The 14,354-nt window shown below is 45.1% G+C and overlaps 1 protein-coding gene across 2 annotated transcripts in view; it reads left to right on the plus strand.

Moving 5' to 3' along the window:
- nfkb1 (nuclear factor of kappa light polypeptide gene enhancer in B-cells 1) overlaps positions 1-14,354 on the plus strand; it is a 75,187-nt gene that overhangs the window by 13,575 nt on the left and 47,258 nt on the right. For both annotated transcript variants that reach the window (XM_072914907.1, XM_072914906.1), the window contains exon 5: positions 9,569-9,613. In XM_072914907.1, the coding sequence (XP_072771008.1) occupies positions 9,569-9,613 (45 nt within the window). The remainder of the gene's footprint in view (positions 1-9,568; positions 9,614-14,354) is intronic.

A 14,354-nucleotide genomic window follows, 5' to 3' on the forward strand; every position in this document is an offset into this window, starting at 1 on the left:
AAGCAGCCGTTCACAAACAAGGACGGGGCGAGGGTCACCACTTTGTGAACAAATGCGTTAGCAAATTGTCGAACAGTTTAAGAACAACATTTCTCAACAAGGAATTAAGGGATTTCACCATCTACGGTCCGTAATATCATCAAAAGGTTCTGAGAATCTGTAGAAATCACTGCGATGTAAGCGATGATATTACGAACCTTTGATCCCTCAGGTGGTACTGCATCAAAAAGCGACATCAGTGTGTAAAGGATATCACGACATGGGCTCAGGAACACTTCAGAAAACCACTGTCAGTAACTACAGTTCGTCGCTACATCTGTAAGCGCAAGTTAAAACTCTACTATGCAAAGCGAAAGCCATTTATCAAATCAAATCAAATCAAATCAACTTTATTTATAAAGCACATTTAAAATTTACCACAGGGGTAGCCAAAGTGCTGTACAATGAACAGGTTAAAAGATAAAACGAGTACCGAGCAAACACAACACAACACGAACAGAACACGATAAAAAATAGATAATTAAAATAGAATTAATAAAAACATAAAAACAGGATCACAGCAGGTGTATTATGGGGCGCCATTGCAGGATGGATATCACTCAGTGTTAAAAGCCATGGAATAAAAGTATGTTTTTAAGAGAGATTTAAAAACAGGAAGAGAGGAGGCTTGTCTAACACTCAGGGGTAGGTCGTTCCAGAGCTTGGGAGCAGCAACGGCGAAAGCTCTGTCACCTCTAAGCTTCAGCCTTGTGTCAGGGACCGTCAACAGCAGCTGATCGGCTGATCTTAAGGATCGGGTGGGGCAGTAAGGCTGAAGGAGGTCGGAGAGATAGGTTGGCGCGAGGTTGTTTAGACATTTAAAAACAAATAAAAGGAGTTTAAAATTGATTCGGTAACGCACAGGGAGCCAGTGAAGGGACGCTAAAATAGGGGTGATGTGCTCACGTCTGCGGGTCTGTGTTAGCAGACGAGCAGCAGAGTTCTGCACGAGCTGCAGGCGGGCGAGGGAGGCCTGGCTAATGCCTACATACAGGGCATTACAATAATCAAGACGAGTCGAGATAAAGGCGTGGATTAATTTCTCAAGATCATGTCTTGATAGAAGCGGTTTCACTTTCGCTATTTGGCGTAATTGATGAAAGCTTTTTTGAACGACGCTGCTGATTTGTTTTTCGAATTTAAAATCTGAGTCAAACTTTACCCCCAGGTTTGTGACAGAGTCGCTGAGATACGGGGTCAGAGTGCCGAGGTCAACGTTGGGGGAGGGAGAGCGACTTGGACCGAACAACATAACTTCTGTTTTATCTTCATTTAGGCTCAGGAAGTTAGCTGAAAGCCAGACTTTGATGTCGTGCAGGCAGTCAATAAGACGTTGAACCGTGTTATTTTGTGCCATGGGAAAATAAATCTGGCAATCATCGGCATAAAAATGAAATGCAATACTGTACTTCCTAAAAATAGAACCAAGGGGGAGAAGGTAAAGCGCAAATAAAATTGGGGCAAGGATTGAGCCCTGGGGGACCCCATGTGGTAAAGGAGCTGTGGACGACATAAAACTGTCTACTTTTACACAAAAACTCCTGTCGGTTAGGTACGACCGGAACCAGTTGAGGGCGGCGCCCTTAATGCCCACACAGTTCTCAAGACGAGTGATTAAGGTGGCGTGGTCGACGGTGTCGAACGCAGCAGACAGATCTAAAAGCACCAGGACAACATATTTACCAGAATCAGTGGACAGGAGGATATCGTTAAAAACTTTTAGAAGCGCTGACTCTGTGCTGTGGAGGGCTTTAAAACCGGACTGGAACAGCTCAGTGATACCATTATCCTCTAAGAAGGGCAACAACTGACTGTAGACAACCTTCTCTAATATTTTGGAAATGTATGGAAGATTAGAGATAGGTCTGAAGTTAGAGAGGAGAGAGGGGTCGAGGCTGGGTTTTTTAAGTAGAGGTCGTACCACTGCATGTTTAAACTCTACTGGAACTATTCCAGAAGAGAGGCTACTATTGATAATGTTAAGGACACTTGGTCCAATAGTAGCAAGTACCTCCTTAAACAGGCGAGGTGGGAGGGCATCTGCAGGAGAACCAGAGGGCTTCATATGACTAACTGTGTCACTTAAAAAAGAAAAGGACACCGGCTCAAACTGATGGAAAACAGAAGAGAAATGCAGGGGAACAGAAGGGTCATATGAAGGCTGAGATAGACTGGCTCTAGTTGACACAATTTTGTCAGTGAAAAAATGGAGACAATTTTCACAGAATTCAAAAGAAGCATCAAAACCAGCAGATTTGGGAGCATCAATGACAGTGTTAATAGTTTTAAACAGAACTCTGGGGTTGTTACAGTTAGAAGATATAATCTGAGATAGATATATATTCATTTCTGCTTTTACAGTCATCTGAAAGGAAAACAGGCTTTCTTTAAAAATGGCAAAGGACACATGCAGCCTGTCTTTTTTCCATTTTCTCTCTGCTCTTCTACATACGCGCCTGGCAGCCCGAGTGACGTCATTCAACCAGGGCTGAGGCGTAGCTTTAGCGCGGCGGAATTTGAAAGGCGCGATTGTGTCCAGTGTTTGTAAAAAAATAGAGTTGAACCCAGAAACCAACTCTTCAGTATTCAGACACACAGATGCTGCATAATTATCATCACAAAGAGTCGAAAAAATAGAGGAGAACCGAGCAGGAGACGAAGAATTAAACATGCGAGAGCGTTGGGGCGGTGCGCACAATTTAACTGGACACTGCGTGGCAATATCAAACAGGATCGGCATGTGATCAGAGAACACAGCGTCGCAAATGTCCAAATTAAAAACACACAAACCATACGAGAGCACTAAATCGAGTGTATGCCCGCGTTCATGTGTAGAACCACACACAGACTGTACAAAGTTAAATGAGTCGATTATATTCAGGAAGCTCCTGGAAAGCGGCTCGTCTGGACAGCAGGTGTGAATATTAAAATCACCCACAATAAGGACACGATCATATTTGGGCAGGATTTCAGCCAGAAATTCAGAAAAGTCAGTTATAAAGTCTTTGTGGTACTTGGGTGGTCGATAGATGACGGCACACAGGACGACATCAGAAAGACCCAGTTCAAACATGCACAGTTCGAAGCTTGAAAAGGAGGATTGTAGGCGGATCTGACGGCATTTAAAGTCATTTTTAAAAACGACTGCTAATCCTCCTCCTTTTCGACCGGACGGCCGTGGGGAATTAAAGTAGGAACACTCCGGAGGCAGAAGTTCATTAAGAGGGGCGGACTCACCGGCTCTCAGCCATGTCTCCGTCACACAGAGGAAGTCCAGTCCGCGGGAAGTGAAGAAATCCTTCAGGATAAAAGTTTTGTTTGTCAAAGATCTTGCGTTCACAAGACCGAACCTGGCGGGGGCCAGCACGTCCAAGGCCGCAATTAATCCGGGTGGGGCCCGACACACAGCCCGCAGGTGGCGGTGATCCACCCCGCGCCTCTGGGGGCGGGGACAGCAGGAGCGACGACGGCAAGCTTCTTCCTCCAAACCAACGATAGGAACCAGCCAGGAGCCGATGGGATCGAGCGAGCGTGGGTGCAGGAGGAGACCGGATACCGCACCATTCCTCCTTCGGGGAGCCACGGGAAGCCGGGCCAGGAGTGCCCTAACTTTCACCAGCTGGCCGCCATGTTTACCGCGGCGCCGGAGACGCTTCCGCCGGGGGAGAGGAGCCAGGGGGCGGGAAAGGAAGGCAGGAATCCGGCCAGGTGAAAAAGCTGACTGGGACGTCGAAAAACCAACGTCGAAGTTGATCATATCAGTGGGAGAGGGGCAAAGATCCAACAGTGTTTGGCGGTCATACACAAGCAGTGAGCTGACAGAGACGAAAATAGACGCAAAAAACACAAAAACGAACAGAGCTGACAGCGAGAGACGGCAGGCCAAAGCACATACTGGCGCCATCTTGCATCGGGGGATCAACAACACCCAGAAACGCTGCCGGCTTCGCTGGGCCCGAGCTCATCTAAGATGGACTGATGCAAAGTGGAAAAGTGTTCTGTGGGCTGACGAGTCCACATTTCAAATTGTTTTTGAAAACTGTGGACGTCGTGTCCTCCGGACCAAAGAGGAAAAGAACCACCCAGACTGTTCTAGACGCAAAGTTCAAAAGCCAGCATGTGTGATGGTATGGGGGTGTGTTAGTGCCCAAAGCATGGGTAACTTACACATCTGTGAAGGCACCATTAATGTTGAAAGGTACATACAGGTTTTGGAGCAACATATGTTGCCATCCAAGCAACGTTATCATGGACGCCCCTGCTTATTTCAGCAAGACAATGCCAAGCCACGTGTTACAACAGCGTGTCTTTGTAGTAAAAGAGTGCGGGTTCTAGACTGGCCTGTCTATAGTCCAGACCTGCGTTGAAGTTTCTCAGTTGGAACATTAAATATCTTGTCTTTGCAGTCTATTCAATTGAATATAAGTGGAAAAGCATTTGCAAATCATTGTATTCTGTTTTTATTTACGAACTACACAACGTGCCAACTTCAGTGGTTTTGTATTAAGAAGAATATTGTACAGTCAAACCTATGTTAGTGGCCGCTGGAAAAGTGATTTTGTAAACCTATGTTCAGGCTTGGTAAATGTCGGCAAAAGTTTTTGAACATTAAATTTTGCGTCAAAATATCACTACCGTGTCTTTTAAAACAAACAAACAAAAAAAAAAGGTCCAAACAAAATTTGTTTAATGCTCCCCTCAGCCACAGGTACTCGTTGTTCCTCTTGCCTTAAGGCCGCACTGAGTTGTGGACGGGGAGACGATCAGGAGCACCGAAACAAGCTCGCTAGTTACCGTTAGCATCATCTAGCTAGCTTACTTATTGTCGCCTGCCTTCGCTCCCCGAGACACAACGTTGACGGATGTCCACTTTGCTGCTAGTCCTATTTGGATGATCAGAATCCGAACACTGTTAGTTCCGAACCAGTCGTAGTTCTGGAGTATTTATTAGTAGCCAGCGAGAAGGTATATTTGGGACGTAACGTGTGTAAACAGAGGTCACAACAGCGGAAGAAAATTACCCAGGGGGGCGTGGCTATAGTATAAAGTGGCCAAATGGGAAACATTTTCGGAGTTCTTTGCATGCATGTTGTACAATTTTACATGGAATTTTCAATGATAAGAATATTAGTAAATCATCTACTGAAAAACAAAATATTCTGGGGTACATTTTATGGGACATGTAGGAGTCAAAAAGACAATTTAAAGTGACGGCCAAAAGAGGTTGGTAGATGAGAATAAATCTAAAGTGTAGAATTTCACCCAATTGTGAGAAATGTAGTCTTGATTTTCAACATTTTCTTTTGGGGTTTGTGTGGCAGATAGAAATGTCCCCCTTTTTTTTCCTGTCAGTTTTTCTCAAAGGGTGCTCACATGCCTGTATTTTTATGGCGGCCACTTATTTCACATCCCAGAATACTTTTTTTGGGTCTGTATAGCTGTAACTAATATCAAACCTTGCTACGATATATTTTGTGCTTTCTTCTACATTGTTAAAAAAATGTTACCTGGCAGATTAGGTGCCTTCGGCGGACACTCCCCGCATTTAAATGATCCACTTGCTCTGTACTTTGACTATGTCTGCGAAGTACTATCCTCTATATTTTTCCTTCTGGTCTACCACTGAGACTTCTGGGTAATGTAGTTACGCTTCAAAGTATCAACACAGTGGGTGTTATCGACCTGTTAAATTTGAAGTATCATTATCCGAATTGGTACTACCGATACTGCCTTTGTAACTACTTGGTAATGGTTCCATACCCACGTTTGTAGTATCGCCCAAAACTAATGTCAAGTATCCAAACAGAATAAGTGTTTTATTATTTTTAACAGAAGTGTAGATAGAACCATGTTACAACAGGAAAATAACAGTAAATTAACAAGTTGATTAATTATAGTTTGGATAAATGAAATGCCGCCTTTCTGCCCATGTTGGGTGTGGTCTCTCGCTGGCTTGAGGTCTGGCTGTCCCCTGCTTCTCTCGTGCCTTGTGCCGCGTCTGTCTGCGGCCTGCTGCTGGCTCTTCCGGGCGGCACGGTGGGCCGGGCTCCGGGGTTCCTGTCGCTGGCCGACCTGGCTGCGTGGGGCCTGTGGTCCCTGGTTCCCTGGGCGCCACACCTGCTGTTTGTGGGTTGGGCTTTCTGGGTGGCTGGGGCCGTAATCTGGCTCCCACATACACTGGGAGTCAAATATATTGTACATACAAATACACATATACTCACATGCATGCATACATACATACATAAATACATACATACATTGGTACCTACGTTCCCACATACATACACAAATACAGTACATACCTACATACTCAAAGTTGGTACATCCACACGCACATTCACTGTACAAACATACATATACACATACTGTACATATACAGTCACTGTACAAACATACATATACACATACTGTACATATACATTCTCTGTACAAACATACATATACACATACTGTACATATACATTCTCTGTACAAACATACATATACACATACTGTACATATACAGTCACTGTACAAACATACTGTACATATACATTCACTGTACAAACATACATATATACATACTGTACATATACAGTATATTCACTGTATGTGTACAGTATGCATATACACATACTGTACATATACAAGTACATATACATACATACACTCATGCACATAATCACGTTTCATCAAACATAAATTAACGTTGTTACCATAGAGCAGTGGTTCTTAACCTTGTTGGAGGTACCGAAACCCGCCAGTTTCATATGCGCTTTCAACGAACCCGAACCGTAATCATAAAATGATGTTATTATATTAAAGAAATACTAATAAAGGTATATTTTACAAACAGAAAATTACAGGAATGTACACATGATCCCATGTTTACATCTCATTGTGCAACATGTGAATGTTTTAGTGGGAATATATCTGAAAGGGGTACACATTATTTCCAAAGCAGGACCCCCACTCAGACATATAATACTAGTACACAGCTCATGAAAAACAATATGTTATAGTCATTATAAGTGGGCCAAAACACTTATATTAGAAAATAATCTCATGGTAATGACTGCTGTCATTTGATTACAATAATAAAACATTTAACTTGCTATTTAGTCAGGTTTGGGACAGGTGTGCTGCAGGTGTGACCACAGTGTATGTGCACGTCTGACGTCGCTCACATGTGCGCCACTGAATGCTCAAGTTTTTACGTTTGCTCACACATATGGAAAATTAGAGGGAACATTGTTTGGGGGTATCCATAATACGCCGACCGGGAGAAGTTTTTATTTACATGATGAGTCGGGCGTGTCTTGACCTCCACGGCGGAGGCTCTGCCGAACCCATGAGGCCGACTCACCGAACCCCTAGGGTTCGATCGAACACAAGTTAAGAACCACTGCCCTAGGGTAAACTGGATAACACATGGCACACTGACAAAGCTTAACCTATTGTTACTATAACAATCTACAAGGTTAATATAGGCTGCTTCTCTTTCTTCCCCTCCATTGATCTGCTTTCTTTTGTATCTCTACTTATCATTACGTATATGTATTGTTGCATTTGAACACCTGTATTGTTGATAATAGAGGTCAATTATTGGTATTGTTCATTATCAATAGCGCTATTTCTATTTGTATTGCTCCATTTGTAGTGTAATAATGCTCGTTGTCATTTCTGTATTATTTATTTCGCTAACTGCTTCTTTGCTATCACTTTTACCATCATATTTGTACATATCGTATTTGCTGATGTTGCTCTATTGTTGTTATTGTTGTGTTTGCTGTTGTTGTTTTTGTCTCTCTGTCAATCCCCCTCTTGTCCCCACAATTTCCCCCTCTGTTTTCCTTTTTTTCTCTTTCTATCCTCTCCTGCTCCGGCCCGGCTGCACCAAATGATAATTTAAATACATTTAATAAAGTCAAATACAAATAAGGCAACAAGAGAAGTATCCCACACTTCTCTTTTGTAAAGTAAATCTGAACAGCCGATATGGGCATCTACATCTACTATATGATTTGCCTGAGAAACTGGACAGGACAAAAAAGAAAAAATATTTTATATATATATATATATATATATATATATATATATATATATATATAAAACCTACATAGCTAGAGAGTATTGGCTCAACAATCTTTTTTTATCCAAACAACACAACAACAGCTAGCTTAACTGTTAATGCGTGCACACACACAAAAGTCCAAAACGTTACCAACCATGTTGCTACAATAAAAAACAAAGTAAATTCCTTTTTACCTTGTATCTGTGAAAATTTGTGGCCTTTTTTTAATAGTCTTGGAGTTTCAACGATCCTTCCTCGGCTCGTGTCCTGGTTGTGCCTTCTCCTTTGCTGTGTTATAAGTCCCTTTAAGAATCTTTCATCTGGTCAGAGTTAAAAACTTGCTGGAATAGAAGCCCCCTTTGCTGATAAAATCCTCAACGTGCTTGATAAACTCCTCCACGGCAGCTTTTAAACTTTTCCAACCACCCACGACTAACTTTGAAGTGTCCTTTAAAGCATTGGTCCCCAACCACCGGACCGATTGGTACCGGGCTGCACAAGAAATTAAAAAACAAAAAAAACAACTAAATTAATAAAAATATTTTTTTATTTTTTATTTTTTTTATTATATCAACATAAAAAACACAATATATACATTATACTGTATATCAATATAGATCAATAGAGTCTGCAGGGATACAGTCCGTAAGCACACATGATTGTATTTCTTTATGAAAAAAATAAAAATAAATACCACCCCACCCCCCCGGTCCGTGGGACACATTTTCAAGCGTTGACCGGTCCGCAGCTACAAAAAGGTTGGGGACCACTGCTTTAAAGTGTCACTTTTGGACATCGAGTCCTCATATAAATGGTGAGCCTTTTCGCAAATGATAGCCTTGGAAATGCTATTATCTGCTTGCTATTTCTCATTTATCAACACGAGCAACAGCTTTTCGACCTAGTTTTGCACTTTCTCCCTCTCCTTGCGAAGATATTTAACCCCTTTGACAAAGTCCGCCACCATACCACCATGAAGGGTGTCATCTACTTCCAGGCCATAGAAGAAGTTTCTATGGCCTGGTTTTTTAATAACGGTTGCAATTGTGGTCTTGTTTTTTGCGTATTTGCGAGCCAATCCGTGCGCCATTGGCGCCACCGTGTACTCCTCGCAATTATATAAACAGGATGTGACGTAGGGGCCCCGCCTCTTCAAAATGGCCGTGCCAATGTGTACAGGAAAATGAATAAATGAGACACACACAGGCATTTTTTGCTCGATCTAAAGGTTTGTAGAAAAGGTCGCAAAACGGGGCGTTCGTAAATCAAAGTTCTACTGTATATGCCAAATAATAAATTGTGATACATATCGTTATCGCAGGAAGCTGCAGTATATATCGTGATATAGATTTAGGGTCATATCACCCATCCCTTATGTGATGTAATGAGCTGTCTGACATGCTAACGTATTTAAGTTGTAGCTTAACTTAACATGTACTTATTAAGCGAGCACGCATTCTTATTTCTTTATTTCAGATATCGAACTTTCTGACACCTGCACTGGCTCCCGGTACACTTAAGGTGCGATTTTAAAAGGGTCATATTTTTTTCTACATTTAGAACACTTCCTTCTGGGCTATATAACTTGTAATGGTGGTTCTTCGGTGATTATTTTGCATACATTATGTCTTACAGACCTATCTTCAAGTCACTTTCACTATGTTTACACTGCAGGCCAAAGTGGACCACTTCTGATTTTTTCCCCAGCTGACTACTTTACACTGCAAGTAAAATGTGATCTGTATGAGACTCCAGTATAAACGTGCACAGGCCCCGATGTCCGCATGTCCATGATGCGGACAACAAACGCTCAAACATAAATTCAAAATGAACTCACGTAGATGTTCCGGTAAATTTCTACCGTATATGGATAATATGCTGAATTCACATTGGGGAAAACTACACACCTGGCGCAAATTCCAAACTGCTTGTTTGCCAGAAGTATAAAGGAAGCCATGTGTTACGATCCGCTGCCCGGATCAGAGTTTGTTTATGTTTGTGTCACGTGTTTTCAGCACCTTGAGTTTAGTTTGTTTCTGTTGCCATGACGGCAGCTTGTGCGCACCTGCCTCTGGTTAGTGTTCGGGACGCGCACCTGTTGCCCGGGCGCTAATCAGAGGGCTATTTAGTCTTTGCTCTGGCCTCACTCTGTCTGGCTTCGTAGTTTGTTCTCACACAACTGATGACGACGATTATTTACTGTTTCTTAGCTACTAGTTCTCACGCTAGGCTCTTTTGGTTTGCTAGCTCCCACGCTAGCCCGTTTGTTTATTCATCATATTATTTATATTTAAAATAAATCATTTTTCCTACCTGCAAGCTGTGTCCGAAGCCGTCTGCATCCTTGGGAGAACCACACCCGCATCACTATGCGACCACGTCGTTACAGTACGAAGCCAGCAGAAAACAATTCTCCCGCACTGGCTAACGAGGAGTTGGACGAAGGTACGCTCATGGTGTTGCGAGCGATGGAAGCCGAGACGCTTCGCTATTCGACGGAGGAGAGGTCGAATCTCATGTGGGGACCTGGAGGCTCTCTTATCCCCATCGATTCCCTCTGGTCGGAAGACATCGCCGCTACACCGCAGTACCGTGCGCGCCGTCAAAGACGGAAGCCGGCCAGGAGGTCTTTCCCTCGCCGCCAAGACGCGCCGCTCCTGCAAACTCCTCCCCCGGACCGAGGCAGGCTACATTCAGCCCAAACTCCCCCTCCTCAGATGTTTGGCAACCCCATCGACCACTTCGCCAAAAAGTTCTCCGATTGGGCTGTAAGTCACATGAACAGTTGCAACAGTAATGTCATGTCATTGGCGCCTCCCGAAGAGGTAACTCCGCCCACTTCTGATGACATCATTGAACAAGATTTTTTTTTTCCATCTTCTAATTCTTTCTGTCAGCCAATACCAAATGACTTTCATTGTAAGATAAGACATTATCAGGACATTTTTATTAAGTGTAAGTCTAGTCAGTCACATTCTGATTTTCAGACTCCACCTCCAGTGACTTTGGTTCCGCCCCCAGTGACTATTGCTCCGCCCACTGCACATATTTTTTCCCCCTGTGCTCCCACCCAATCTCAAGTGGGGGATGATAATAGTCAATTTGGACAATTTAAAGAAGAGTATACCCCCCTCCATACCTCCCCCCACCCACCCTTGAAGACGGTTCCAAACCGCAAAGAGCGCGTCTGGTATCCGCGTCTTGAGGGGGGGGCTAGTACTGGGAACTGTGCTAGTGCGGTGGCACAACTTCGGCGTACTAAGCCGCAACCACCTGCACGGCCACCGCCACCAGTTTTTTGGCGTGCTAAGCGGCAACCTCCTGCACGGCCACCGCCACCAGTTTTTCGGCGTGCTAAGCCGCAACCCCCTGCACGGCCACCGCCACCAGTCTTTCGGCGTGCTAAACCGCAACCTCCTGCAAGGCCACCGCCACCAGTCTTTCGGCGTGCTAAACGGCAACCTCCTGCACGGCCACCGCCACCAGTCCTTCGTCCTGCTAAGCCACAACCGCCAGCTAGGCCACCTCCAGCTGCACCTCGGCTAGCACCTGTTCCTGCACCTCGGCTGACACACCAAGCTTCGTCTCCTGTACCTCCTCCACGCCAAGCTCCACAATGCCAAGTTCCTCGGCTGGTTCCCACACCAGCGCCGGCTCCAAGGCTGGTTCCCACACCAGCGCCGGCTCCAAGGCTGGTTCCCACACCAGCGCCGGCTCCAAGGCTGGTTCCCACACCAGCGCCGGCTCCAAGGCTGGTTCTCACACCAGCGCCGGCTCCAAGGCTGGTTCTCACACCAGCGCCGGCTCCAAGGCTGGTTCTCACACCAGCACCGACTCCAAGACCAACCCCTGTCCCGGCTCCAAGGCTGGTTCCCACACCAGCGCCGGCTCCAAGGCTGGTTCTCACACCAGCACCGACTCCAAGACCAACCCCTGTCCCGGCTCCACGGCTGGTACCCACACCAGCGCCGGCTCCACGGCTGGTACCAGAACCTGCACCTGCTCCACGGCTGGTACCAGAACCTGCACCTGCTCCACGGCTGGTACCAGAACCTGCACCTGCCTCCACGGCGACGTCGGCTCCTCCTGCTTCCACGGCGACGTCGGCTCCTCCTGCCTCCACGGCGACGTCGGCTCCTCCTGCCTCCACGGCGACGTCGGCTCCTCCTGCTTCCACGGCGACGTCGGCTCCTCCTGCTTCCACGGCGACTTTGGCTCCTCCTGTTTCCACGGCGACGTCTGCTCTCTCCTCGTCTTCGTCTCAGCGACCTCGAGTGGTCTGGCTGCGCAAGCGGCGCTCTCGGAGGTTTGTTTATGGACGCCAGTGGCGCAAACAGCAGCGACACCCGAGACGTAGTCGTAGAACTCTCCGGCTGCTGAACTTCTGGCGCCACTCACGCCCACCTTCTCGGCAGCCACGAATGTGGCCTTTCCGTGGTCGCCCGCCTCGCCTGCGGCAGCGGCGTTCCACTCGCCGCCGCCACCTGACTCTTCCCCGGTGGATTCGGGGACACGTGGCCTGGCGACCCACCACCAAATCCTCCCTCCACCCTCCCTTGACTCTCGAACTATTTCTTGTTTTTTGGGTTCTAGTTTTATTTAGTGTCAAGGGACATCTGGAATCTGTCCTTTAAGGGGGGGGTACTGTTACGATCCGCTGCCCGGATCAGAGTTTGTTTATGTTTGTGTCACGTGTTTTCAGCACCTTGAGTTTAGTTTGTTTCTGTTGCCATGACGGCAGATTGTGCGCACCTGCCTCTGGTTAGTGTTCGGGACGCGCACCTGTTGCCCGGGCGCTAATCAGAGGGCTATTTAGTCTTTGCTCTGGCCTCACTCTGTCTGGCTTCGTAGTTTGTTCTCACACAACTGATGACGACGATTATTTACTGTTTCTTAGCTACTAGTTCTCACGCTAGGCTCTTTTGGTTTGCTAGCTCCCACGCTAGCCCGTTTGTTTATTCATCATATTATTTATATTTAAAATACATCATTTTTCCTACCTGCAAGCTGTGTCCGAAGCCGTCTGCATCCTTGGGAGAACCACACCCGCATCACTATGCGACCACGTCGTTACACCATGGTTGTTTTGTAAATATCTCTGCCATGACTCCACGGCTTGATTCCACATTATATGCCAATCCCAAATACACAAAACATAGTACCAATAGGTTAAAAAAAAGCAGGTTTTGCATATAAGGGGCCATTTAAGGTTTTGTTACTTACCGTATTTTCCGGACCATAAGGTGCACTGCCGATGAATGGTCTATTTTTTTCTTTTTTTATATGTAAGGCGCACCGTGGCTCACCTTCGACAGCGTCTTCTCCCCGTCATCTTTGTCGTAGAGGTGTAGCGTGCAAGGACGGGAGTGGAAGAAGTGTCAAGATGGCGCTAACTGTTTTAATGACATTCAGACTTGACTTCAATCAATAGCGGAGCAGCATCTCCTCATCCGCCGATAATTTGTCCAGTGAAAAACTGTCCGACCGGAACTCTCTAATAACTAAAGTTCCTTGGGTGAATAATGTAAACTCACTACACCGGTATGTTTTAACGCTTTCATGGCGAGTTTACTGACAGATATAAGTAAGAACTTTACACTACTTTATATTAGAAATGGCAACAGCGGAGGATGAATGTCCCATAACAAGAAGATAGAGAAAAAGAAGAAGCTTATTGACTACGGTGTTGACACGGACTACAAAGGCGGACGCGCACAATTTTTCAGGATTCATGCAGATCCCAAATACAGACCAGCAGGTACCAGAAGGTAAGGAAAGTTGCTTTTGCATAACATTGCGAAACAAAACGCCAGATAATATATCTTACCTTATACACACACCATAATAATACTCGTATGTTGAAGCACAGTACAATCCACCAAGCGGTGCGGCTTCATAGCTTACCAAAGTCGTACTAAAACATTTTGATAGATTTTTGAGCGCCGTGTGTAATGTTCTATATTTTCAATGGAACATATAAAATGTTGTTACATGAGTCATACTGCCATCGTAGTGCAGTCTACACGTATATCTTATGTTTAACTGCCATATACTGGTCACACTTATCATTACAACATGTACCAAATAAAATTGCTTCGAGGTCGCTAAGCAAAACCAGAATTATTCCGTACATTAGGCGCACCGGGTTATAAGGCACACTGTCAAGTTTTGAGGGGAAACAATTATTTTTAGTGCGCCTTATAGTCCGGATAATAAGGTACATACAAAAAACTAAACGGTCTTATCTTGCTGATTGTATTGT

Source organism: Nerophis lumbriciformis, linkage group LG16 (genome assembly GCF_033978685.3).
Source record: "Nerophis lumbriciformis linkage group LG16, RoL_Nlum_v2.1, whole genome shotgun sequence".
Taxonomy (NCBI): Eukaryota; Metazoa; Chordata; class Actinopteri; order Syngnathiformes; family Syngnathidae; genus Nerophis; species Nerophis lumbriciformis.